We start from the raw sequence: 26803 nt of genomic DNA on the forward strand, positions 1-26803 counted from the left end.
TCCCACTCACTCTCGATTTTCTCGCGAAAAATCACCGAACAAAACGAAAAAGCGCAGTGGCAATCTCGCAATTTAGCCCAACAGCAAGGCCAATCTTCTTCGTCCCTTCACTTTTATTAGTTGCTTTCCCTTTCGCCCATTTTCTTTTCCTTTCTTTATTTTTTCACTTCCTTTTCTCACTCACACTGAAGTTTTTTTTTTATGCTTTTTTTTTCCCCTTCTTCTTCACTCTATCTGTCTAACACACACACACACACACACACACTCTCTCTCTCTCTCTCTCTCTCACATTCGATTTCTCTCTCTTCTCCAACTTCGCAATCAGATCACAGCTTCGTCGGAGATTTTCTCACTCCGATTTCCTCGGTTTTGTTCAATCGCCGGAAACCGCAGAGTTTTCCGATCGTGTCGGTTTTCCGTGACCTAGAAGCATCTTCCGGTGCCAATCGGCGCCGGAGCTAGCCGGAGTTCGCCCGAGCTGTTGTCGTGCTCGGTGGCGTGGAGTTCCAAAGCATTGCGATGACGACGACGACGACGGTGCCGTAGTTGCGCGAATTGGAGTTCGATTATGATGGCGGAGGTTTCGAATTTGAGCGCGCGTGAGGAATTTGAGGCTTCGGAGCGTGCGAATTCGGGGTTTAGCGAGGGTTTGGGAGGGTTATTGGGTGAATGGAAGGGTTCGGGTGCGGGCACGAGAACGGGTGAATGAATGAGTGAGTGTGAAATTGGTGTTTGAATTTGGGGGAAGAATAGTTTTCTTCTGAGCGGTGAATTTTGTGTTTCGAGTGATGTCACGCACTGATACGATGACAACGACGATGACTGCGGATCTTAATAGAACTGGTCCGGTGGAAAGAGACATTGAGCAGGTATAATATTGGTTAGTTCGTGACTACTTAAATTGTTAAATATTTATTGATATTTAATATTTAGTATTCAATAGGTTTTTTTTAGTTTGAATTTATTTTTTTATTTAATTGGATTTTATTGTGAAATATTTATGGATATTCAAATAGGTTTTTAAATGTGTTAATAAATGATGATAGCTTGGTACTATACTGGAAGTCAAGTTTGGTTGGTTCATCAATTTGCTTGACTGCCAGGTAGGGGGTGTTTGTCATACTAAAGTCAGCTTTTTGGGTTTTCTTTTGGCCTTTTCTAGCAATGGGTTTGATTCTGCATTGAATATATACGTGTGTTCTACAACAACATCTTGCAATGTGGAAATTCTTTGTGATTTTGCTTATTTGTTTGATCTCTGTAATTGTGAATGGTGGGAGAGGGGTAAAACTGACATTTGGTTCAGTGAGTGGAAATGTTGGGTGGCATTAGCATTTAGTAGTAATGCTTGGAGAAGGGAAAAGGTGGTAGTGTGGTGTATGATGCTTACTTGCAATATTTTGTGATTTGGGAAAATGAATGAACATGTGGAATCAGAAAACTGATGCTTTATGGATCTTAACACATGAACATTCTGGTTTCTTGTTAGTGTGGAAGGAGCATTTCACTCATATTGTAGATACTTCAGGGATAAGGACTTTGACTTGCAGAAGAGCAACAGTTTTGCAAGTGTGTTATATCATATATAGGGAGAGGATAAAATATAAGCATTTTCCAATTATATATGGTCTTCATTTCTAAATGCCATGCCAAGTCTTTTTCTACTTTTAAATCTTTTGTTTGCAGAAACCCTGGCCAGTTTTTGTATCTGTGAAGTATTGAGTTAATAATCAATTTGGTTTTGATAAGTTTCTGTTTGTGTTGCTTTTGTCTTTGAAACTTGAAAGTGCTTGTCTATACAAATTGGTTTGATGAAGGATAATCTAACAACTAGAGGTAAAGATAGGCCAAGAAAGATTGATTCTAAGGCAAATGATTAAAAAGGATGTAGAATTGTTGAAGAATTTGTTTTGTTCAAAACAAAATGACATCATTTGATTCATATAGTTGAACCTGCATAGTGGTAAATGGCTTTGGTTATTGCATCTGACTATCTGGTTATTTATGCTTTGATGAGCTCAACACTGTAGTGGATAAAGTTGGCTTTGAAAATTACCATAGGATCTATTGCTCTTTAAATATGGATTGTGATATTTAGGTTGTAGCCAAGAGTGAGAGCAAGTGCATCTTCTTGAATTTTCCTGTCTGCTTGTGTCCTTGCTTGTTGAGATGCTAATAGCAAATCAGGATAAAAGAAGGAACAGTCTCTGCAGAACTAATGGGTTCATGGTTGTCAAAGTTTTTTCCTTCAAAATTTCTAGCTGCTTCTTTTGGGGACTAAATTTTTCAGAGATTTTCCAAATAGTAAAGGGTATGGGATAATAATCTCATCATGGTAACGTATGCTATAAAGTTTTTTCATTTTTCATCTAAGTTGATGTGCATTCAGTCTATTGTTGTTCTGTGCTGTGGAATTTGAGACTTCATACATAATTTTGTGCTTGCCAAATGTGCTGACTATATGGACTGAGGTTCTTTATTGGTCTTAACTACAGGCTATTACTGCTTTAAAAAAAGGGGCTTACTTGCTCAAGTATGGAAGGAGAGGGAAGCCCAAGTTTTGTCCCTTTCGGCTTTCCAATGTGAGTTTTGTGCTCCTTTTTCTGTACATATAGATTAATCCTTGTGAAAGTGTATTTCACTCTTTTCTTCCTAAGATATGTGTTTGCCATTACTCTGTCCCTGTATTATTTTGAAAGACAAACTTAGAGCCTCAGTCTCTTTTTTCTTTTAGTTTTGTATTTTAATATTTTACTCTATAAATAGTTGTATCAAAATTTCTTGATAAGGCAGAAGTAGGGAGAAATATAGTAGATGGCCTTGAAGTTGACAGATGAAGAGTGTTTGTAATTTGTTGAAGAGGGGCAAAAATATATTCATCCAACTAATTATAGTGTAAAAGGAGATTTCAAAAGTGCATACTTAAAAAGTTTCAAATAACCACAGATATGGATTAACTACAGTAAGATTAGATAGAGATTAGGTTTCTAAAATGTTTGCAGTATCACTGTGAAATTATGGGAAATCACGGACTCACGGTTGCTATGGCTGATTACAAAGTTTCAATCAACTAATTGAAAATGTTAAAACTTGATACTGCTTTAGCTAAACCATGGGGAGCCTTGACTAGTTTATCAGAAATATAATTTTCATCACAATAATATTCATAGTAGAAGATGGGGGAAGGACTTCTCTCATTCATGAGACTGCTGATTGGATCTGTGTTAGACACCCTTCATGCAAATGCTAAAAAATGGAAGCTTTACCTTGCCAAAGGCCTTATATATTAAATTTGGAGTGATGCAAATCTACTTTTACCTTATTGACTATATCAAGAATCAAGATCTGCTGCATGGTGTGATTATGTGTATTGTGTGGTATTTATAGAATCTACTTGCTAACATTTCGTTTCTCCCTAGCCTCATCCTTGTTTTGTTATTGCTATAGTATTGCTTATGGTTTATTTTGCATTACCTTCAATACGTTATTGGTTTATGTTAGATATATCAAACCATTTACATGGTCTTGCTAAACAGTATGCTTTTGAGAATTGAGATAATTGAGTCATGATGACATACATGGAATCAGAGTTTAGAGCTTCTTGGCCTAGTGGTCATGACTTCTATCCTTGACACTCTTCTTCTAAATAAAAAGTTGAATTTCAGCACAGGGTATGTGGGGCCTGTGCATTATCCATGCTTTGAGCCTGAAGGACTTTTGCGTGGGGTAGTGTGTTAGATATAAGAACCATTCATGAGTCTTCACCTAATTGCTCTAGTTTTTATGTGAGTTAGTTCTTGACCATAGAATTAGAGCTTCTGGAACCAAGTGGTTAGGAGTTTGATCCTCACCATCCCCATTCTTCTAAACAGAACCTGCACAAGATAGATTGGGCATGTACATTATACATGCTTCAAGCCTAAAAGGGTTTTACATGGGAATGTGTTGGAGATATGAAATTGTAGTAATAATGTAAAATGTCAAAGATATTTTTAGGATAGATAAATATCACATTGTTTTGTTTTGATATTTTTTTTCTCTCAAAAAAAGGAAAGTAGGAAAATAAATACCTAAGATACAATGTGATATTTATCTATCCTGAAAATATCTTCAAAATTTTACTACAAAATTTTTTCACCTGGTAACTTAAGTTTTTGGGATAGTTGGTTCGTGACAGTTTCTATTTTTTGCTGTTGTTTTTTTTTCCTTCCAATAATGTTGGGTTATCAAAAGTTGAAAGTATTTGATTTGTCTATTGCTTTCAGGATGAATCTGTTTTGATATGGTTCTCAGGGAAAGAAGAGAAGCGCCTTAAACTAACTAATGTTTCTAGGATTATATCTGGACAACGCACGGTGAGTATTTTAAAATCACAAGGAAATCATTGATACTATTTTGCTGTTTCTGGTTTAGCCAAGAATGTCATTCCTTATCTAAATAAATAATTGTAAGATAGTTGTGTAATTCGTACAATTAATAAAACTTGCATTTTATGCATGCATTATTGTGATCTCACAATTTGTTCCTAGTTGATATATATAAATGAGTTGTCATTCACTGTTTCCATCTTCTACTAAGAAGCTTGGTCTCTGTTGTTGTTCTGAATCATTTCCATTATATACCTGTTTATGGAAATTTTTGGATCCTGTTTCCCTTTAGGACTTAGGAGAGGCTTCAGATTTATTAGGATTTATTGGTTACAGAGGATTAATTTGTTTGGGTTGTGGATTTTCTCTTTCCCTTGCTATCATTTATGTAATTTCTTATAGCAACTATTATGCTGTTTCTTTCCAGGAATTTATATACATGCTGATGTACTTTTGTGCTGTCTTTTCTAATAAGTTGTCATTTATGTAAAAGTTACACTACACACGGTCATGTTGTTCCGGTGAGCATGAGCATGGGTTTATTTAATAATTTTAAATATATTCAGAGTTCCTTCTTGACTGAGCATCTGCAGTGAATTCATCACAAGTGATAAGGTTCTCTTGTTTATCTCTGTTATGACTGATTAAACATGACCCTTTTTTTTCAGCCAATCTTTCAAAGATATCCGCGGCCTGAGAAGGAGTACCAGTCGTTTTCTCTCATTTACAATGATAGATCATTAGACTTGGTATAAATTTCTATATTCCTCTCCCCTTCCCCCTCTTCTTGAAAAATGGCCCATAGATGGGGCTCAGGAAAAAAATATGATTACCTAAGTATCAATTAATTTAATCAATAATCTACCCTACAGTCAACCACAAATTTGTAAAAGGGGGTGGTGGGCGGTGACAGAAATGTGTGGTAGATTCATGGTTAACTATGGATAGATTATTTGTTAAATTAAATTGATGCTGGGTTAATCAAATATTGTACTCACAAACTATAAATGGAAAACTTTTTTACAAGCGTATTATATGGGTTGTTTTCCCACTTTTTTGGGGGGTTGTGCTTGGCCTGCTGCTTTGATTGCACAGATTTAATTTATATTATGAGCATTATTGAGGTATTTTGTTTGTAGAAGCTTTATATAATGTTGTGATCTGATTCTCTTGTACCAGATTTGTAAGGATAAAGATGAAGCTGAGGTTTGGTTCAGTGGATTGAAAGCGTTAATTTCTCGCGGCCATCACTGGAAGTGGAGACCAGAGTCAAGAACTGATGGTATTCCGTCTGAAGCTAATAGTCCTCGAACATACACTAGAAGAAGTTCTCCCTTGAATTCTCCATTTGGTAGTAATGAAAGCTTGCAAAAGGTATTAATATATTATGTATCCTTTTATTTTCTCCCTGTTTGACTACATTTCAGTTAAAGATGTTTATTAAGAGGATTTTCATTTTCCATGTTCAGGATAGTGGGGATCATCTTCGCCTTCATAGCCCATATGAAAGCCCCCCTAAGAATGGTTTGGATAAAGCATTTTCTGATGTGGTTTATTATCCTATTCCTCCAATGGGTTTCTTCCCTCCAGATTCTGCCAGTGGTTCGGTCCACTCTGTGTCATCAGGAGGATCAGATAGCATGCATGGTCAAATGAAGACAATGCCTATGGATGCTTTTAGAGTTAGTCTATCAAGTGCTGTTAGCTCATCTAGCCAAGGTTCTGGTCATGATGATGGTGATGCCTTAGGGGATGTTTTCATTTGGGGGGAAGGCACAGGTGATGGTGTACTCGGTGGTGGGGCTCACCATGTTGGGAGTAATTTTGGTGTCAAAATGGACTCTCTGTTGCCCAAAGCCTTGGAATCAGCAGTAGTTCTTGATGTACAGAATATTGCTTGTGGTGGGGAACATGCTGCCATGGTGACCAAACAAGGTGAAGTTTTTTCCTGGGGGGGAGAATCAGGAGGAAGGCTTGGACATGGAGTTGATTCTGATGTTCCCCATCCAAAGCTTATTGAATCTCTAAGTAATACAAATATTGAACTTGTAGCTTGTGGGGAGTATCATACATGTGCTGTGACACTTTCTGGTGATCTTTATACATGGGGTGATGGCACTTACAATTATGGTCTTCTGGGGCATGGAAATCAGGTGAGCCACTGGGTCCCAAAAAGAGTAAATGGCCCTTTGGAGGGCATACATGTTTCATCTATTTCTTGTGGTCCATGGCACACTGCTGTTGTTACCTCTTCGGGGCAATTATTTACTTTTGGTGATGGTACATTTGGTGTTCTTGGTCATGGAGACCGAAAAAGTGTTTCCTTGCCTAGGGAAATAGAGTCCCTGAAAGGTCTTCGTACTGTGCAGGCTGCTTGTGGTGTTTGGCATACTGCTGCTGTTGTGGAGGTCATGGTTGGAAATTCAAGTTCCAGCAACTGCTCTTCAGGGAAGCTGTTTACATGGGGCGATGGAGACAAAGGTCGACTTGGACATGGTGACAAGGAATCAAAACTTGTTCCCACCCGTGTTGTGACTCTTGATGAACCTAATTTTTGTCAAGTTGCTTGTGGTCATAGTATGACTGTAGCACTTTCTAGATTAGGCCATGTCTATACAATGGGCAGTTGTGTCTATGGCCATTTGGGAAATACTCAAGCTGATGGGAAGCTACCAACCCCTGTCGAAGGAAAGCTTTCAAAGAGTTTTGTGGAGGAGATAGCTTGTGGTGCATATCATGTTGCAGTTTTAACTTCAAGGACTGAAGTTTTCACATGGGGGAAGGGTGCAAATGGTTGTTTAGGCCATGGGGATACTAATGATAGAAACACCCCAACATTAGTAGAAGCGCTGAAAGACAAACAAGTAAAAAGTATTGCTTGTGGTACAAATTTCACTGCAGCTATATGCCTGCATAAGTGGGTATCTGGTGTTGACCAGTCCATGTGTTCTGGCTGCCGTGTGCCATTCAACTTCAAAAGGAAACGCCACAATTGTTATAATTGTGGACTTGCTTTTTGTCATTCATGCAGTAATAAGAAATCTGTTAAGGCTTCAATGGCACCAAACCCCAACAAACCTTATCGTGTCTGTGATAATTGTTTTAATAAAATAAGGAAAACTACAGAAACCGATTCTTCATCTCAGGCTTCTATGAGCAGAAGAGGAAGTGTTAATCAGGGGTCACTTGAGTTTAATGGTAAGGATGATAAATTGGATTCCAGATCTCATAATCAACTTGCCAGGTTTTCTTCAATGGAATCCTTGAAACAAGTGGACAGCAGATCTTCAAAGAAAAACAAAAAATTGGAATTCAACAGTAGCCGTGTCTCACCTGCTCCAAATGGTGGTTCACAGTGGGGAGCAATGAATATTTCTAAATCTTTTAATCCTGTTTTTGGATCATCGAAGAAATTTTTTTCAGCTTCTGTTCCTGGGTCTAGAATTGTTTCCCGGGCAACATCCCCAATATCTAGACGACCTAGTCCACCCCGTTCAACTACTCCAACCCCAACACTGGGGGGACTTTCATCGCCAAAGATAGTTGTGGATGATGCTAAGAGAATCAATGATAACCTCAGTCAGGAGGTTGTTAAATTAAGATCACAGGTATTTTATCTTATGCTTTCATTGATGGATGGTACTACCTCCGGTCCTATACATAAGAAACAATTACCTAATTCATGAAAACTAATAAAAGTAGTTAGATTAGTTAATTTGCCATAAATTTTAGTTTTATTCCAAGACTACCAATAAAAGTGATTGATATGATTAATTTTCAAAAGATAATTTTTCAACCAATGAGTGTGCCTTGTTTAGTTAATAGCTCAATAAATGCACCCACTTTCATGGGGAAAAGAGAGTAATCATTAGGTGTAAAAAGGAAATTTAGCAATAAAGTAGTCCTATGTTTCTTATAATTAGGACTAAGAAAATGTTGTCTTTTATTTCTTATATATAGGACTGGAGGTAGTATTCCCTTGCTGAAATGAATGTTGTTTTATACCTATTATGCTTTGCTGTGTCTTGCTAAATGCATATTTAATTTGAAGCGACTTCATTATTTGCTGTATTATCTGTTAATGGTTTAATTGGATAATAGTTTACAAGCCAGATAATATATAATTTAGATATATGTGCAGAGATGTAATATTGTCATGTAAATTTTAATTTTTAATTATTGTTACGTTTGAGCATGTGCATGCAACTGTTTCAGAGAGGCTGGTGATAAGTGAAGCTAGCTCACAAACAATTCAAGATGCAGTTAGCTCTATAAGCTCAATAAGCTAGGCTCATGAGTCATGATTTGAGTCTGATTTGAGAATTCAATTTTTGACCCTGTTTAGTAAATGAGCTGAGCTTGAGCTTTTAATGATTTGTTCTGATAGAGGTCCATTAGTAGCAGGCCAAGGAGATAGACCTTGGATATGCAGGGTTTACATTAGAGAAATAAAGAAAGAAAAACAAAATTAAATAGACTAGGCTAGGACACATAGTCTTGTCATATTTCTTTTTTGGTTGGGATGCACTGATAGTGGAGAGGTAGTTATATAGGAGTAAAACAGGAGGGCTATGACTTTTCTTTCTGTTGTTCCATTCGGCATTTTGGCTTCTAGCTTGGGCTGGGATAGTTTTTCTGCGGAGTATAGCTCTTGGGCAGGAGTTAACAGTCTTTTCTATACCCCCACAAGATGTTTAACTCTCGCTTTCATAGGGTGGAAATAGTTTACTTCTCATGTTCATTTATTTTTCTAAACCATAACTTGATGAAATCTCTTGGCTATCTATTTGTAGTGAGCCTGATGAATTTTTTATCCCCTATTAGGTGGAAAACCTGACTCGGAAAGCCCAGCTTCAAGAAGTTGAGTTGGAAAGAACAACTAAACAGTTAAAAGAAGCAATAGCAATTGCAAGCGAAGAAACTGCCAAATGCAAAGCAGCAAAGGAAGTGATCAAGTCACTCACTGCCCAGGTAGAAACCCTTACCCCTCTAGCCATTTTTCGAAACTATATTCCTATGACAGCTAAAAGTTCTCACTCATGAAGCCAAATATGAACAACCCCCCAAAAAATTCATTTTCATGCATTGCATTGGGTTTGCACACAAGTAGTGGGTTGGTAACTTTTTTTTCCCCATTTAAAATAAGCTAACTATATCTAGAAAAACTATATTCAAGTGGATTCTATGCCTATTTATATTTTCTTGAGTTGTTTGATTAGCCCTTGTCTAACTCAAGTTTCAACAGGATGAGTAGAAAAGCAACACTAATGGATGAAAGGGTTGTAGATGAAAAAATAAATGTTATTGCTACTGTAAATGTGATTTGTTGGCTGTAATAGAGTCTTATTCCAGGCAAGTAGTTAAGAGCCTAGGTAATTGCCTTTGTTCATCAGAAATAATATCTAGAAAATTTTCATTCAAGTACCATGCTTACTTGGAGACCAAGTAGTGTACATTAATAAATAACCAGCCTCTGAAAACAAGCCTAAATGACCACAAGAATGAGGAAAACCTCACAAAACGGATGCCTATGCATTGATTTGACATAACTATACCAAAGTTTAATATCCTAATGAAATTTGCAAAACTAACTCTGGGACTAAAAGTAATATTAACTGAATTAACACTATGTGAAAGCATGAATGGTTACAGTTGGGCTCAATTCAACTATAAACTGAACTGGAGGATTTTTAATTTTAAATTTTAAGCTTATGTCTTATCGATTTCTACTGGATGTATCAGAACTAGTCTCACTAATCTTACATGTCTTTGTTTCTTGCACTGAATAGTGGAAGGACATGGCTGAGAGGCTACCTGTAGGAGCATCTAGGAATGCCAGATCACCACCCTCTCTTGCTTCCTTTGGCTTAAATCCTGGTTCCAATGACCTTACTAATGCTTCCTTTGATCGATTGAATATTCAAGCAACAAGCCCAGAATCAGACTTAAATGGATCCACTAACCAGTTACTTTCAAATGGATCAAGCACCATCACCAACCGGAGTGCAGGTCACATTAAACACAGTCAATCAGATGCAACTAGCAGAAATGGGAGCAAAACAAAGGATAATGAGACTGAATGGGTTGAGCAAGATGAACCTGGTGTATATATTACTCTTACCTCCTTACCAGGAGGTGTAATAGATCTTAAAAGAGTTCGCTTCAGGTATAGAATGCTTTATCGTACTAACCTTTTTTTTTTTGGTCAACTTACATAACTCCACCTCCAAATTTTGCTGATGCAGAGTAGAGGAATGCTAGCAATATACCGTCTGATACACTTTTCCTAACACATTCTCTAATATTGGTTGAAATTCATGTGAGTTCTACAATTGTAGATATAGAACTACAAGTGAGACCTACACGAATTTCAACCGACTGTGTTGGAAAGAGTGCGTAATGTGTTGGCATTTCTCATGTTGAGTATAATATACATAGAGTGTAATCTTTGACAAGCAATTTCCTACCTAGATGCTATATTCTTTAATTTGGTTAATGATGGGGAAAAAAAAGCTTTACAAGCAATTCAGATAACTATGTTGCATTTCAAACGTTGAGCCATATTATAACGAGGGTTTAACCCTTTGAATTGGTGAATGCAGCCGGAAGCGGTTTAGTGAGAAACAAGCAGAACAATGGTGGGCTGAGAATCGGGCAAGAGTATATGAACAATACAACGTGCACATGATTGACAAGTCGACAATTGGCGTTGGGAGTGAGGACCTGGCTCATTGATGTGATATCCTGTACATGAGGATTTTTAACCCGTTTTGGCAGGACCTGAAGCAAGAATGTGCCATGAATTATATTTGGCTTTCATCCAAGATAAAGCATCAAGGGAAGCTGGGATTGGCATAATAGGAGAGAATAGGGATTTGATTGTGATTTTGTAATTCCACTTTCATTTTTTTTCTTTCTAATTTGATTACACTTTTCATTTTTTTTCCCTATATGTAGCTTGCGTGGGGGTTGAGGGTGAGAAATGTAAATTCGTGGTAGGTTATTGGCTCTTGTTTAAAGTAGCTGCAATGTAAATTTCACAAGCAAATGCATTCACTAATTTTTCTTTTACACCAGTTATATAATACCTTAAGCCATGGGATAGATGGCTTTAAGTAGTTAATATAGATAGCCTCTGGCAAATGCTATATTTTTCGTGCTCGTACAGTATTTCAAAGCATTATTGTATGGCATTCATCTATTATTTCCATAGGTTAACATCGGCCACTTCCGTCTGAAAATTGGTGAACTAGCTAAGTCATTATGATATATAACCGAGCAATATGTAAACTGCAAAACAAAACATCAGTGAAGACCGATTAAATTAGTCCAGAATTACGGTTTGATTTTTTTAAAATGTTTTTTTCTTTTGTAAAAATTGTATATTTTAAATAAGTTGAGATAAAGAAAGATTTATCGATGGAGTTAATGTATGGATTGTTGTTATTTAATTTTTATCTGGTTGAATATATGTTTTTTGTTAATTTATATTACTTTGTAATTTACCACATCATATAATGTTTAAATGGTATATTTATTACTCATTCTAACGTGATTTAACCGTAATTTGACTCTTGAACCTATTATTTAAAGCTTGATTTGATTTTTAAAATGTTTGAATGTACTTTCTTTCTCTCGTGTACCACATGTCAAAATTTATTGAACCAAATCCGATTCAGTAATTTTTGGATTTAATTATAAAAAAAAAGACATTCAAAAGATTGGAGGGGGAGCAGTGCGAGTCAGTAGTGAGTTTACTTGGTTACAACCATTCTCATTTTGTTTGTTGTGGAATAGACCTGATCCTCAGTAGGGGAAATCCTTGACTACACATGCATGGTACTTTCTTTTTGAACTTTGAACTCACGTACCACTTTTGAGTGTGTGACATGATTGTTATTTCAGATGTGAATTATTCACAACATTAGCTGCTTTTTACAAGTCTGCATAAGATTAAGACAGTTTTAGAATTGTTTTACTATTTGTTAACATTGTTGAACTTTCAGAACTTTCTAATGCATATAAGCATAAGAAAGTTCAACTTACAGAACTGAGACTGGACTGTTTTTTCACTGCAGAGACTTCTGGAGAATTTGGAAGAGCAGGATTTGCAGCATAGTATGCTTCTGCCATAGCATTCATCAGATTAGACAGGTAACAATCTCAATCTATTCTCATAATGACAGTATGCAATCAGAAATTAGATTTAGAATTAAGAGAATCAATATAATAAAGAAAATACACCCTTACACCTAACCTAAGATCAAATCTATCTAGTAAAACGCTCAAACTCAAAGATCATGAACTTTCTTGACCTGATGTGACCAACAATATTCCTTCAACCCAAAGCATCTGCAAACCTAGTGAGCCTTGGAAAAATCGGATAACTGAATACATAGAGTACAACCTACCATTAGCTAGATCTGCAATTTGACATTCAAATGCCTCAGGAGGAATTGTATCAAATTCAACACTAAGTAGTGGACCATCTTCCCGATAATGCTTTCCTAATTGCTTTTTAACAGCAGTAATAGCAGCATGCTCTATCTCTCCCTTCACTTTCAAATATCCTGATGGTTTATGTCCCATGTTATTTGCACCCTTGGTATTGGGAGGCAGAAGAGATCCATTAGGTGTTACATGACTAGAAGGCTCCATATCATACGGATCCTGTCCTTGACAAAGCAATCGATCTTGCAAAGATGAGCTACTCTCAGATGATGTGTTATCTGTTGCACTATCATTTTCTGCATAACGATGGTTTTTGTGTCCATAGGTTATATCTGCAGCTGAAAATCCATGGTTATAGAGGCCATGACTCTCAACCTCTTTGGGATCCAGATACCTATAGTGAACATGTTTAGTGCTTCCGCATGAATCCTGCACTAGACCACTGCCACGATCCTGAATGACACCACTTGAACGATCTTGTCGTCCATTAGCACATACTTCATCATTCAACATTTTTTTATCTTTCAATCTTCTGTGGCAAAACCATCCAGATATTTGCTTTTCTGTCAATTCTAACTCATCGGCAAGTTCTGATTTCATTTCCTCCGTGGGATATTTGTTATCTGGAAAAAAAGGTGAAAAAAGAAATTCGTCAAGAATTAGCACTCGGCAAGATGCATTAACACCCATGTGACAAAAGAAGTACACCTACCATTATAAAAATCTTCCAAGGCCTTAAGCTGGGCTGGTGTTTTGAGCCTTCTTTTCTTATTTTTCTCCATAGACAATTTATTTTCTTCAGACTGCAACTCAGTTACTTCTGAATACCAACAGAAAAGCAGAAGTAGTGTTAGGATGGAAAAAATAACAATAGTATGCAATAAAAAAAAGACAACAAAACAAGAAAACAATGTAATGCAATACAATCCACTTCAATTGATAAAAATGTTATGAAATCACACGGTTACATACTTAACTGCAATGACAACATGGAAAAGGATGGATGCATGGACAATCAAAGTCGACCTAATGTTGGGAAATTTTCCTTAAGTGCAAGAAAGCTGCTTCCTTTGAATCTTGAAGAGGAAATATACTTGTTTTGTTGAAATATGTATAAGGAAATGATTTCATAGCAAAAATAGGTTTATGAATTTCAAGAGGCTGCTACAGAAGATCACTAGCAACACGTAGTTAATGAATTTCATTCTTAACTGCCAAGAAAAATTCTTATCAGTGGATATAAAATATAAAAACAGAACATCATAAGCAACCATTTCATTCTACCCTCACAATTTTTGTCAACAAAGTTATTTAAAAAAAAAAAAAAAGTAAGTTCTAGATAAGTTAATATGCATGCTTCATATTTACATATTATACAACAAAACTTGATATTTGAAGAAAAAATAAAAAAAAAGGAAACAACTTTAAAATAAAAATTAAAAAGTTGCAAAACCAGTATTTTGCAAAAGCACATGGGATACAGTACATGCAGTAGATCCAACCGTAGGCATCATTTTATGACATTAACAAAGCAAACAAAAGCCGTTCCAAATTAAGGTCGTAACAAAAAATGTAAAAGACCTAAAAATCTGAACACATCAAATATCAAATTTCAAATTATAACTGAAATTCAACCAAATCCCAATTTCCCTTCACTTTGATTAACTACCCCAAAACCCAAAGATCCCAAATTCAAGACCTTGATGCCAGATTAACCATCAAAACAAACACCCCACAATGCAAACAATTCACTTCCAGGATCTAGATTCGAACCAAGCAATGAAAAAACAGTCCAGTCTCAGTCCTGGACTTTCAGAATTGTTGACATCTTTTAATATTGCTATAAGCATATTCTGTAAGTTGAACTTTCTAATGCAGACATCTTTTAAGTTGAACTTTGATTTCTAAATGCTTTTTCAACAGCCTTTTGTTAACTTGATTCGACTTCCTTCATCTTTTGAATAAGTTTATAGCAATATACCACAATATGCATGCTGACCAGATTCATCTTGTTGAAATTCATATTTGTGATATTATTTTTTGTTCTTCAAAGTGTGTAGCCCGTGAGAAAACATGCATATGGATTTCTGTGAAGAAAACAAAGGATCTTTATGCTCATGTGGGGTAGTGAACGTAGATGAAGAGAGCCACTTTTAAAGGTGAATGGTGTTGTTCAGTTAAAGCACTTGCGAAGGTAGCACACCAATATAACTATATGAGTGTGTAGAGTCCCACATCGCTGAAGATAAGTGAAGCAGGGAGGAGCCAGTGCTATAAAATACAAGTGTGTGTGATAGGGTAACATACTTACCTGGATGGGGTCAATGGGTGATCAAGAAGGCCCATGGCCTAGGGCAGTGACCTCCATTGCACTTAGGAGGGGTGCTGTTCTAAGGTCTGTCCAAGTGACAGAGCCTACATCATAATTTGTGGTAGAGGGGGCCTGCGTTCGCGCGGCCCCTTTCAATTTTAGTTCCGAAATTTTTCTATTAAAATTTGTGATTTTGAACTGTTGAACTTTAATATAAGAATGTTACAATAAACTGTTTCATTACAATGAAGCAATTGTATAAATGCTTTCTTGTTCGTGATTTTAGGAGATATCCTAAACCTGCTACAATGGAACGGGAATTGTGCTACTAATCTCCAATCCGCTTGTGTTAAATGAATGAAAGTGTAAACGACCAAACCCTGCAACAACAAAAAAAAATGGAGGACTAAATACTTGGTGTGGTTCCTTTCTGATTTTAATTGAATTTTCCCCCTAACAGGGTTGGTTTTGGTGGTGAAGGGAGGAAGAGATAGGTCTTGAATTCAAATTTTTCTAACTAAAACTAACAAACTAAACTACCGATTAACATTTATTGATAAAAAAAGAAAATAGCTGAATTTCTGCCCAAAGCAGTCCATGTTTGAAGTTCAATAACAGTGAATTTTCCTTTTGTGAAGCACTTGGCAATTTCAGTGTGAGAAGTTCCACATCGCTGAACTTGATATCAAAATTATGTGTGGTAGAACAGCGTTTGCGCTTGAAAGGAGTTACATTTTTTAATTAATTATAATTACAATTACGAATATATTGTATATTATATATTTGGATTTATTTAAGTTTACTAATTAAGGAAGAAGACCCTTCTATAATTCTCCAGTCACTATCATTGCCCTTACAAACTTATTTTAAAAATTCCACAATGGTAATTTATTTCTGTTGCTTTTATTTTCTTTTAATTATTTACTTTTAATTTTTTCCTAATAATTGTTTTGCCATAATTGGTTTAATTTTTTTTTATTTTTCAAATCTTTTAGTATAATAATCCTTTTGTTGCCACAATTCATTGCCACCCTAATTTACAACTAGAGGAGAAATTACATTTTTTTTTCTTTTTGTTTAATTTTTTTAATGATATGATGTGTATTTTCTTGTTAGTTATGAACAATATATACTGAGTACATATCTACTAAGTTTCATATGCTTAAAAAACAAAATTATACGGAGATAAAAATGTTAAATGAAAGTATAACCAGAAAAGGATTAAACAAACTCATAAAATTATTAGAGTAGAATTTATGAGTTTCTTAATAAAATAAGATTCAGTCGTGGAAATTCTGTCGCGGCTTCCGGTGAAGGTTGTCATGCAATTCAGATGTATTTCCAAGACTTGAAATTCCCTCTTCTTCCATCCTACATTCATTAAATTGCACCTTCAAAGCTTGTCCAGAAACACTCACGTCCTGATAACATTCAGGGAAGCTATGAAACGTGGACACAAACACTTCAACAACACAACTAATGTCTAAAATATAGGATACAGTAACATCGCATAGATACACAAACAGCTAAATTTCTAACATATTACAAAATATCTGAATTGATGACATTTTCATTTTTTTAAAACCAACCTTTTATATTTTTTTTAAGTGTACGAGTTGTTTAAAAGTAAAAACTTAAGTGTTCAAGCCAAAAAAAATAATTTTTAAATTAGACACTTGACAAGATAAGAAGTGTCGGGATGTGTCGTGTTGAAAATATGTTCGACACGACGAAATTTTGAACAAAAGAGGTGTTCGTGCTTCATAGCATGAAAGACATAGAATGCCAAGATTGGCATGCAAACCCATCATCCACTATTGATGATTGTTGCCTCCGATTCGACCACGATCACAATGTCCTGGGTGCCTGCAATGGTATGGTTTGCTTGCAGGATTGTTTAGTTGGAGATGAATTTGAAGAAAACTGGTTCTGATTTTGGAACCTAGCCACAAGGATCATGTCCAAAGATTCCACATGCTTACACCATTCGAGTTATCATTATAAATTGGAAACTGTTACCATTGACCTGATTGTAATTTTTTCATATGATCTAAGGATGCCTGCTGGTCTTTTTAAAGTGTCTGATTTGAATAATTTGTTGGATAGTTTTATTGGCTATTGCTAATGGTTGAATTTATTTTTGTGTGTAAATCAAACACAGGTACATAGAGAATGCCATGAAGGTCAGATTTGATCTACATTTTGTGGGTGTCTTAGAACAACAGGGATATTGGCCGAAGTCCCACATCGACTATACCAGTAGATGAGACTGACATAGGTTATTATAAAATGACTTGTCAGACGTTGTAGCAAACCATCTTTGCGCTTGGGGCAATGACGCAGCTAGTGAGGTTCTAACCGAGGCGCGTCTATTGCTGGTTGAAAACTATTTCCAAACCCCCTCTTAGGCCTGGGTTTGGCTCAGGCCTTTGAGAATTTCTGAAAGGGCTCCCTTTGGGGTAAAGCCCTACAATCTAGTTCAAAAGTGGAATGTGAAATGGTTATAGACTTTGGTGGTTGTGTTTGAGTTTTGTAGTTTCCAGATGGGTAGTGAAATGTGTAATCTCTTATGTCCCTCAAACTTCAATTATGCAAGCTCTCTTCATACAGGGATTTGAGGAAGGGGGTGGGGGTGTGCAAGAAAAAGTTATGCAAGTTTTTGTTTGTTACCTTGACCTGGACAGTTAAATTCTTGTCTTTCTACTGTACAGTTTTGGTTCTTTTGAGTTTCTTCAAATAATGAAAATATACAAGGATGAAAAGTAATAAAATACTTAAAAAAAAAAAGTTTCGAATAATGATTACTTTCAGTATTATATGCTTAAAAATTAATCTTTAATTTTGTTAATAGTATGACAGCACCAGAAATATTTTACTTCTACTTCCCAAAAAAAAAAGTTGAAATTTCTCCAAATAATGAAAATATATAAGGATGAGTAGTAAGATACTTGTTAAAGAAACAGAGAAATAAAATACTTGTTACAAAACAATAATAATGATTACTTTCAATATTATACTTATAATTATTTTTTTTAATTTTAGTGCTTGTATTACAGTACCAGAAATTTTTTACTTTCAATTCCAAAAAAGTCTTATTTTTGAATTGATTTTATTTAATACTCCTATGTGACACGTATATTAATGTAACACAAATAATAGGTAACTTTTTCTTTCCATAACTACCAGTACAAGTCATGATTTACATATAATGATGTTAACATGTAATTTTCTGTTCTGTAAATCCATTCTGGTCCCAAGTATCCCCCCTCTTTGGTACAATAATGTGTGCTGAAGGAAAAAAAAACAAGACAGGAATATATTACATATATAAGCACACAATTTTCGGGTTGACAATGTCTATTTACTTTTTTTCTTTTGGTACAATGAAAGTAAAAGGCCAAAGGGTTTGACCAATTAGCTCCTAAAACCTATTGAAACCCCTCATCAATAATCCCTTCCAAGTGGCATAATAAATGTCCTTTGCGTCCATCGAAATCCGCTTTGATTTCAAGACAAATTAATTGAAAATGCATTGTAGGCAGAAAAACGGTTCCCTTACTCCTCAATTCATCACCTATCAGGAGGAGCTCTATAAAATGTCGGTATGGATATGGGGAAAAACATTTGCCTTACTCCTTCACCCTTTATGATGGGAAATATTATGCCAAATGCACACTGAAAAATATTAATTGGTTAAGACTTACAGAACTGAGACAGTCACTGTCATCATATACTACTAAAACAATGATCATCGACACTGCAAAAGAAACCTCAACTTCTGTGAATATAATGAAAAAAAGTTGAAACAAGAATGATACAATTTTTTGTGAACTATGCTGCACAATGGTCAAATTATTGCATAACAGGCTTCCTATTCAAGCTTTTAGAAGATAAGGAAAACATGCTACAACGAAACTTGTCAATAGAGAAAAATATTAACCAAAAGCCAAATTCCATGACTAGAAACTAAATGAACGGTAGATGGGTGGAAGTATTAAACCCATAGAAAGCAACAGCAAAAAAATGGAGAATTAAACCCAGCGGGTTAGGGTTTAGACCAGAGAGTAAAGCAATGGGTCCACTTAAAAAAAGATGTCCAAGGTCAATAGTCAAAACATGCTTGTCGCAGTTCCTTTCTGGCTTCATTGGGTGAAGCCGAAAAAACCTTGTATAGGGTACCTGCCAGAGTATTTATGGTGGATGCCATAGGCTGCAAACAGCATGTCAAGTCATGAGTTGAAGTCCACATATTGTGAAGACTAGAGATTCTGAATTTACTTCCATATTTTAATGTTAGAAACGGAATATAAAACTATTCATGTGTCTTTTGTCTTCACCTTTCAGGTTTAAGCCTTAGGAATAACTGGTTCGTGATGTGTATCAAAGCCTCTATGAGTAAGTAGTCTAAAGTTCAACTCTTGCCAGTTGCCACCCCAATTGCTCTGAGTTGAATTTCAGCACAAAGTAGGTGGCCTGCAAATTATCCATGTTTTCAAGTTCAACTTGATCCTTTAATTTTGTTTTAGTTCAATTTCATCTTCTAATTTTTAAAATCGATTCAATTTGTTTGTCAGGGAACTGATTTTTATTATTTGAATATTTGTTTGTCAGGGAACTGATTTTATTGAAGGTATAACTTTAGATTTGGATTTGCATAATTTAAAAAGGGATCTATGTTTGAACTTCAATTCTCTTGCAAAGATGACTAACCTGAGATTTCTTCAAATAATTTTTTTTTGGAGAAACAAATTTAATTTGCACCTTCCTCCTACTGGTCTTTAGTCATTGCCTGATAAATTGATGTACCTTGAATGGGATAGATTCTATCTCAAGTCTTTGCCGTCTAACTTTTGTGCTGAACAAATTGTAGAGCTCCACATGCCTGATAGCAAGCTTAAAAAGCCTTGGGACGGGGTTCAGGTATGAATGTTGCATACATGCTAATTTTTCTTTCAATTTGTAAAGGTACATGAGAGAGTTGTCAATGGTAACTGGTTTTGTGCTGCCTCATGTGAAGCTCATTCGCAAGAGTCATGCTTAGGTTTCTCTTTCAGTTAAGGCTCATGGTTATGATTTTAACAATTTCTGAACAATGTGATGCATCTTTCTTGTCACAGAATCTTGCTAATTTAAAGATAATTAGCCTTTGTGGTTGTCGAAACCTTATTGAGATCCCTGACTTATCCAATACAGAAAAACTTGAATCTGTTTTTCTCCACGAATGTGTAAGCTTGCATCAGCTCCATCATGTTCATGCAAAATCTCTCCAAAGACTTTTAGCCTATGGTTGTTCATCTCTCAAGGAATTCTCAGTGATATCAGAGGAAATAACAGAATTGAACTTAGGTCACACAGCTATATGTGCATTGCTGTCATCAATTTGGCAGAAGAGGAAACTTACTATTCTTTCTCTAGACAATTGTAACAATCTTGAGTTTGTTGGGATCAACATTGTCCACTTATCATCTTTAGAAAGGTTAGACCTATCAAAATTAACTGCATTTCTCTGGAGACAGACTTTACTCGACAGCTAGTGTTACAACACATCTTACAGAGCCACATACCGTACTTAAACCAACAATATCTTAATAATCCTTCTTATATTGATGATGGTGCATGTTTCTTCTTCCCCGGAGACCATGTCACTAACGAGTGTGGGTTTTGTATAGCAGACAGTTCAATAACTATTCCTTATCTTCCCAAATCTGACTTGTGTGGTTTCATTTACTGCGTTTTTCTTACTAAGTGATCAACCAAATATGGTGGACGTGTTTCGTGTTCTATCTATCAAGATGGCATAAAGGTTGGCTGGGTTCTGAAATATTACAAAAACTTTATTTCAGATCATGTGTTGTTTTGCTATCATGGCATCAAAAAATTTGACAGAATAAGTTAAGTGTGTGATCATTTCAGCAACATAACATTTATATTTGAATATGAACACAACGACAGCAAGACAGAAAATAGTATATGCCACAGAAACAGGGTTCAAGCTGGTTACTAGTAATAACAAGGAGATTTTTGAAAGGGAATCCATTACTCAAATCCCTAATGATCATGAGTCAGAGCCCAGATTAATCGGAGTTGGAGTTGGTGGCTCTAATAATGAAAATGAAGAAGACAAGGAACAACTTCTTCCCACAACCAAGACGATGAGAACTTCTCCATAAATGATAATCTTCCTGTGATTATTTCATTGGTATCAAACTTCAGCCACTCCTTGATTGTATGCTTATTTAAGTGCTTTTTTCATAAATGAAATTAGTTCTTCAAATATAGAAATTATCAGTTGCAAAAATCCTTGATTCTAGAAAATTATGCAAGTGTTTTGCAATAACATTGTGTTGTACTTAGATGTTGAGCAGGTTTTCTTTTTAAACACTTTTTTGGAGAATATTGATGGGAAATGAGCTATGAAGCACCAACACTCCAGTCTGTTGTCGTGTCCGGTGTCCGACATGCGTCCGAGTCTATGTCCGACACCGACACGACACTCGTGTTACGTTCTATATTTTGGACATTATAAGTATTTACGTGTCCATATCTATGTCGTGTCCGGTATTCGTGTTTCATAAAAAATGAGTACTAGCTTGCTGGGAGAGCCAAAGCAGAACTCAAAAGAATTGTTTGGTGATCTACTTCTCTTCATTCAGAAATAAAAAGGGATCGATAACATTATGGTATTCATTCTACATTCTTGGACAAAATATATGAGTGATACGATGAAGTTGTATGTTGCTTATGACGGATACCTTTCTAGCTATCCAATTGTGGAAATTAATTGTGATTTTGGTTCTGTACTCGGGTGTTTTATACATCTAACATCATGATAGTGTAAGAAAGTTTTTGGCATTCATTTATTTATATTATTTGCCACAGAGATCGTTATTAAACCAAAGTAATAGAAAATATCATGAGGAGATAGGTATGAACTAAGCTAAAAAGATATGGCAAAATTCTATTGCAAACAAAAAATTAAGGTGATTGAGTCTCAAGATTATACATCAAAATTCTGGAGATATAATAAAGTGAAATTCGGTTGTAAAAAAAAATGAAATTCATATCGATAAAACTCTTAAATTTTTAAACAGAATAAACAAAATATTTTCTAAATATCATATTTAAACCAAACCAAGTGAATTTAGCTTAGTTAGTCGTAAGAATTATTATACAACAACAACAACAATGCCTTATCCCACTAGGTGGGGTCGGCTACATGGATCAACTTCCGCCATAATGTTCTATCAAGTACCATACTTCTATCCAAACCATTAATTTCGAGATCCTTTTTTATAACCTCTCTTATAGTCTTTTTGGGTCTTCCTCTGCCTCGAATTGTTTGTCTTCTCTCCATCTGTTTACTCTCCTCATTTATTATCTCTTCAATTGCCTATAGATAAAAAACAAAAACTAATCCATTTTAGCTTAGATTTAATCGGAATATCAAATTCATAAAATAAAATTCCTCCTCACAAAACTACCATAATATGAAGAGAATTGGTTGTAAAATTTCCTTTTCACTTTAATTTTCATGCACTGTTAATATAAAAAAAATTACATTATCAACTAATCAGAAATTATGATAAATATTTTTCTAAGAGAAGTTTTGCAAAAATCAATAAATTTATAATACCTGCCAATTTAGTTTAAATGACACAAATAAAAACTCTTTATATTAGCAGTGTACTATTTACGCTCTTTTATTTTACTTATCAAAAAATTAAAATATTCTTTTATAACATAGAGAAAAAAAAATCTTACATTTTTAAAAAGTGGATATAGTAAAATGTTTAATTAAATTAAATTTTTAATCTGTGTTATTTTTTACATCACCCCAATTTGTTTCCTTAGTCCAAAAATGTACTGTTAGTTGATTCTAGCTGAAATAGTCAAGTAGAATGTGTTAATTTTGTAAACTCTTTAATAGGATATAAAAAATTCATTAGTTAATCCATTTTAAAAATTAATTCGATGTATTCCCAAAACAAACTAGAGTTAGGCTAGGGATAGTAAAACGCAGAAGCAACAAATTGGTTCGGTTTTCACTTTCAGACTCTTTTTTCTCCTAACAACAAAACACGTCACTCGCAGTGTGCCTCTCACGCCGACTTCCTATGGCAAGGGATAGCTGCCTCACTCGTGTCACCGCCGGCGCCGCTATGGGCGGCGCTGTCGGCGGCGCCGTCGGTTAGTCACTCATACCCGTTATCTTCACCTTCTACAATACCTTAAGCTTTATTTCTATTCCATTTATAGTTTTTTTTTTAAAAATAAATTATTTGTTTTGGGGCTGATACGTGTGTTTAGCATTACTTATTGTAGCTTCGGTCTTTTAATTTCAACGCCTTTGGCACTTTTGAAGTTCGATGGTTCAATTGCACTGATTTGATTTTATTAGAGAAAATTATTCTTCTATGCATATCTGTTTAGTTGGTATGGGTGTTAGGGCTTGTTTGGGTAAACTTTTAATAAGTACTTAATAAGTGCTATGGAAAAAAGAAGTACTTATAAGAGAAGGAGAAAAAGAAAAAAAAGAGCTTCTCCGTAAGCTAATTTTGGAGAAACTTATTTCATTTTTCTCACTCATAAGTGCTCTGGCGAAGTTTACCCAAACATGTCCTTGATAGATCTTCAGGTGTTTTCTTGTTGGTGGTGCTGCTGATGGTGGTGTTGGAGTGGAGTAAAGGGCTTCTTTTTCCGTTTTCACGAAAATGTTAGAAAATATTTTGGCTATTGGTTTGCGAAAACATTTTTTATTTTTGTCTTTATTTTTAAAAATGTTACTCTGTTTTCACTTTATTTCCTGTATCTGTTTTCTGTGCAAGCTTTTGAAAACAAGAAATATTACAAAATTTCTGTAATTGAAAGTCAAAACAAAAACGTCCTCTCAAACCAAATGGTTCTAACTTTTTTTTTATATAATTGTCAGGATGTTTGTTTTTGTGTCTTGTTGTATTTTAAGCACGTTCCACCTCAGCTCCTCAAGCAATATAGCTTCTGCAAAGTTGGAGACATTTGATTTGATTTTATTGGTATAAGTGCGTATTGAATGGGTGTCCAAACACACTGTTTTGGAAAATAGGAAATGAAAATAGAAAACGATTTGCCAAAACTAAACAGACCAATTATTTTTATAATTTATGGACTATGGCTAGACTTGGCTAAGCGACAGATTTGAGTGTCCATTCCTCTGCATTTTTATTATAAAATAATTATTCTTATGTAAATAACTTTGTTTTTAAACCAAGAGCTTTAATTTAGTGTGAGGGCTATCTTTTGGGACTAGTTGGTACTGGGTTTCAATTTCAGCAAAGCCACATTGTCTTCACTTTTGCCTGCCTTTTTGCTCTCCACACTTGGTTTTAGACCTCCTTTGTAACCAAATAGATAAATTTGATGCTGGTTGGATATTTTAGCTCAGTTTTTCTGTGTTTTGGGTCTCCTTCCTCCCTATTTTATTGCTACCAGTTGTAACTTGTAATGGTCTTTTAGTTTATCTGGAGATGTTTCATATTCCTGGACCTTGGGGATTCTGAAATAGGAAATTGACTATGTGTTCTTTTTTTACAAAAGGTTGTTATAAGAAGACACTTCTATGAAAATCTCTCAAATTCAATTCTAGACATACAGAATGTTTGTATGATGCACCTAGGGTCTATTTGATGAAGTCTTGAAATTTTTCCTGGTAGAAAGGAAGGGGACTGGGTGCTTCCTTGCACATTGATTTGCATCTTGTTTTGTAATGAATCTTAGTTGTACATAAATTCACCAATCATCAGTACATTATGTTGCCCAATTTTTTTTATCACAAGTATATATTGGTTAAGTATCATCTATGAAGTTTGTGAAGTGTGCATCATCTGGAATCTTGCTTTAAAAAGTAGTGGAAATTGTCTGCCAGGTGGTTGTGTAAAATTGTATTAACTGCTGGAATGCTATGGTCAAATGCATTTATAGAATACATTCATATTGGGTTTACATTAGATCTAATTTACTTGCATTGAAAAGTTTTAGAACATCATTGCCTAATCTTTTGGCTTCTTTCCAGGTGCTGTGTATGGAACATATGAAGCTATTAGGTACAAGGTATGTCACTTGATCTTGTTCTTAACTTCAATAATAAGATTATTTAGAGCTTCAGGTTGGGTTTCCTTATGTCTCAAGATTTTTCATACTATCAACTAATAAAAAATTATCATTAGTATGACTTTTATGATAGTTATTATAAAAGTCAACAAACTTATCATACATAGTTGTTTGTAATTGGATGATAGTGTAAAAATCTTTTACATTGTCAAGACATACACACATATTCTACTAAATATAAGGCATGCAAATGAATTATGTGTATTTATGTTTCTGTATAATTAAGTAATTATTAACCTTACTTCAAAAAATGTAATTAACCTTGTAATTGATTTTATTCAAATATAGATACAAAAATGTGTGTAAGTAAACAACACACAATTCAGAAATTCTATGTTATTAATACTCTAGGCTGAGATCATCTCAATAGCAGGCCCTAATTTCCCAAACAGTAACCGTGCCTGTCCCAGCTGTGCATCAACTGGTTGCAAACTTTCTGGCAATGCCTAATACTGTCGGCAACTACAGTAAAATATTAGAAAAGAAAAGTTTACCTTGGTTGTCAAAACTTACATCTTCAATCTTTTGTGCTGATATTCATACACATTATTATAGACATGAAAATGAGTTACTTCATTCATGGTCCATAGTCCATACGCAGCAGCATTCTTATCTATTAATTCATTGATATGCATGCAGGTGCCTGGACTATTGAAAATTAGGCATATTGGACAAACTACACTTGGAAGTGCTGCTATTTTTGGTCTTTTCTTGGGTGCTGGAAGCTTGATACATTGTGGGAAATCATACTGAGGATAAAGATTTGTCCTCCCCCCTACTTACAGTGCTTTGGTTGCTACACTTGTAAAGTATGAGTAGAGCAGGGATTTACTGTTTTTTTGGTTTTCTGGATCATGGAAAAGGTTTTATGGCACTACTCCTATGAAATTTTGCATTTATTTCTCCCAAGACATTATTACTGTTGAAATTTCTTTGCTGGGGCTTTCCTTCTACTTTTTTGATTCCTCATTTTCTTCCGAGACAGTGAATTGCTCTTGCAATAAAAAGGAGTGCAGATGTGTGTGTTTACAGTGTTGTGTTTATGTCACTGTCTTTAAGCACTCCCCTCCCACAAAAATTACTGACTCAAACCTAGTTCCAGACTCATTTATTAAAATGCCCATTAGGTATTGGTTGATGATCCATTCCCATCACTATTTCTGGCTAGAAGTATACTACATGCAAAGGAGAACTTACGAAAGTATGTTCGAATTCATTTAAAGGAATTTGGATTAGTTGGTGCTAGAGAAAGAAGAAAATTGAATTCATTAAATCTAATTTTTGAAACTCACGTTTAATTTAAATTTCTTTCCTCCATCTCATTTTGGTAGCTAGAGATTTGAGCCACATAGAATCACATAAAAGCTGCAATTTCTTTCTCCATCACTTGGCTTTGAAAAATCACGTTGTGTTGAAAGTAGGACACCAACTTATCATCTCAAAGTTGAGTGTTATGCTATGAATTTGATTACGTTACCAAGTACTAACTACATGGGATATCAAGCTTCATACTGATATGACACGTCAA

General features: G+C 35.1%; 3 protein-coding genes and 2 non-coding genes across 6 annotated transcripts; 4 read left to right on the forward strand and 1 right to left on the reverse strand.

Moving 5' to 3' along the window:
* The first annotated feature begins 242 nt into the window (after positions 1-242).
* LOC114423295 (PH, RCC1 and FYVE domains-containing protein 1-like) lies at positions 243-11537 on the forward strand. Of its 2 annotated transcripts, XM_028390000.1 has the most exons (9): positions 243-869; positions 2496-2582; positions 4266-4355; positions 5036-5116; positions 5547-5741; positions 5837-7975; positions 9192-9338; positions 10157-10533; positions 10970-11537. In XM_028390000.1, exons 1-9 carry the CDS (start codon positions 789-791, stop codon positions 11100-11102), a joined length of 3330 nt encoding a protein of 1109 aa, XP_028245801.1. In that variant the 5' UTR covers positions 243-788; the 3' UTR covers positions 11103-11537. The 2 variants fall into 2 exon arrangements, with proteins under 2 accessions (XP_028245801.1, XP_028245802.1); XM_028390001.1 differs by lacking the exon at positions 5036-5116.
* Positions 11538-12283: 746 nt separating this feature from the next.
* LOC114424197 (homeobox-DDT domain protein RLT1-like) lies at positions 12284-14019 on the reverse strand. Its single transcript, XM_028391049.1, has 5 exons — positions 13791-14019; positions 13531-13638; positions 12779-13441; positions 12414-12493; positions 12284-12310 (listed from the first exon to the last, which is right to left on the reverse strand). Exons 1-5 carry the CDS (start codon positions 13825-13827, stop codon positions 12284-12286), a joined length of 915 nt encoding a protein of 304 aa, XP_028246850.1. The 5' UTR covers positions 13828-14019.
* Positions 14020-15121: 1102 nt separating this feature from the next.
* On the forward strand, positions 15122-15282 carry LOC114424860. The gene has a single exon (XR_003669150.1). It is a non-coding gene; the product is annotated as a U1 spliceosomal RNA (small nuclear RNA).
* A 2163-nt stretch (positions 15283-17445) lies between these two features.
* On the forward strand, positions 17446-17596 carry LOC114424840. The gene has a single exon (XR_003669133.1). It is a non-coding gene; the product is annotated as a U4 spliceosomal RNA (small nuclear RNA).
* A 5543-nt stretch (positions 17597-23139) lies between these two features.
* On the forward strand, positions 23140-26304 carry LOC114423296 (reactive oxygen species modulator 1-like). The gene is made up of 3 exons (XM_028390002.1): positions 23140-23316; positions 25178-25215; positions 25915-26304. The coding sequence occupies exons 1-3, from the start codon at positions 23244-23246 to the stop codon at positions 26026-26028; spliced, it is 225 nt and encodes a 74-aa protein (XP_028245803.1). The 5' UTR covers positions 23140-23243; the 3' UTR covers positions 26029-26304.
* The last annotated feature ends 499 nt before the right edge of the window (positions 26305-26803 follow it).

This window comes from Glycine soja, chromosome 8 (genome assembly GCF_004193775.1).
Source record: "Glycine soja cultivar W05 chromosome 8, ASM419377v2, whole genome shotgun sequence".
Taxonomy (NCBI): Eukaryota; Viridiplantae; Streptophyta; class Magnoliopsida; order Fabales; family Fabaceae; genus Glycine; species Glycine soja.

Coding starts and splice junctions, on each gene's coding strand:
- LOC114423296 (XM_028390002.1), top strand. CDS start 23,244: ATGGCAAGGGATAGCTGCCTCACTCGTGTCACCGCCGGCGCCGCTATG. Junction 23,317..25,177: donor CGCTGTCGGCGGCGCCGTCG/GTTAGTCACTCA, acceptor GCTTCTTTCCAG/GTGCTGTGTATGGAACATAT. Junction 25,216..25,914: donor ATGAAGCTATTAGGTACAAG/GTATGTCACTTG, acceptor ATATGCATGCAG/GTGCCTGGACTATTGAAAAT.
- LOC114423295 (XM_028390000.1), top strand. CDS start 789: ATGTCACGCACTGATACGATGACAACGACGATGACTGCGGATCTTAAT. Junction 7,976..9,191: donor TTGTTAAATTAAGATCACAG/GTATTTTATCTT, acceptor ATCCCCTATTAG/GTGGAAAACCTGACTCGGAA. Junction 9,339..10,156: donor TCAAGTCACTCACTGCCCAG/GTAGAAACCCTT, acceptor TGCACTGAATAG/TGGAAGGACATGGCTGAGAG.
- LOC114424197 (XM_028391049.1), bottom strand. CDS start 13,827: ATGCATCCATCCTTTTCCATGTTGTCATTGCAGTTAA. Junction 13,442..13,530: donor CTTGGAAGATTTTTATAATG/GTAGGTGTACTT, acceptor CTTTTTTTCCAG/ATAACAAATATCCCACGGAG. Junction 12,494..12,778: donor AATTGCAGATCTAGCTAATG/GTAGGTTGTACT, acceptor ATGCTATGGCAG/AAGCATACTATGCTGCAAAT.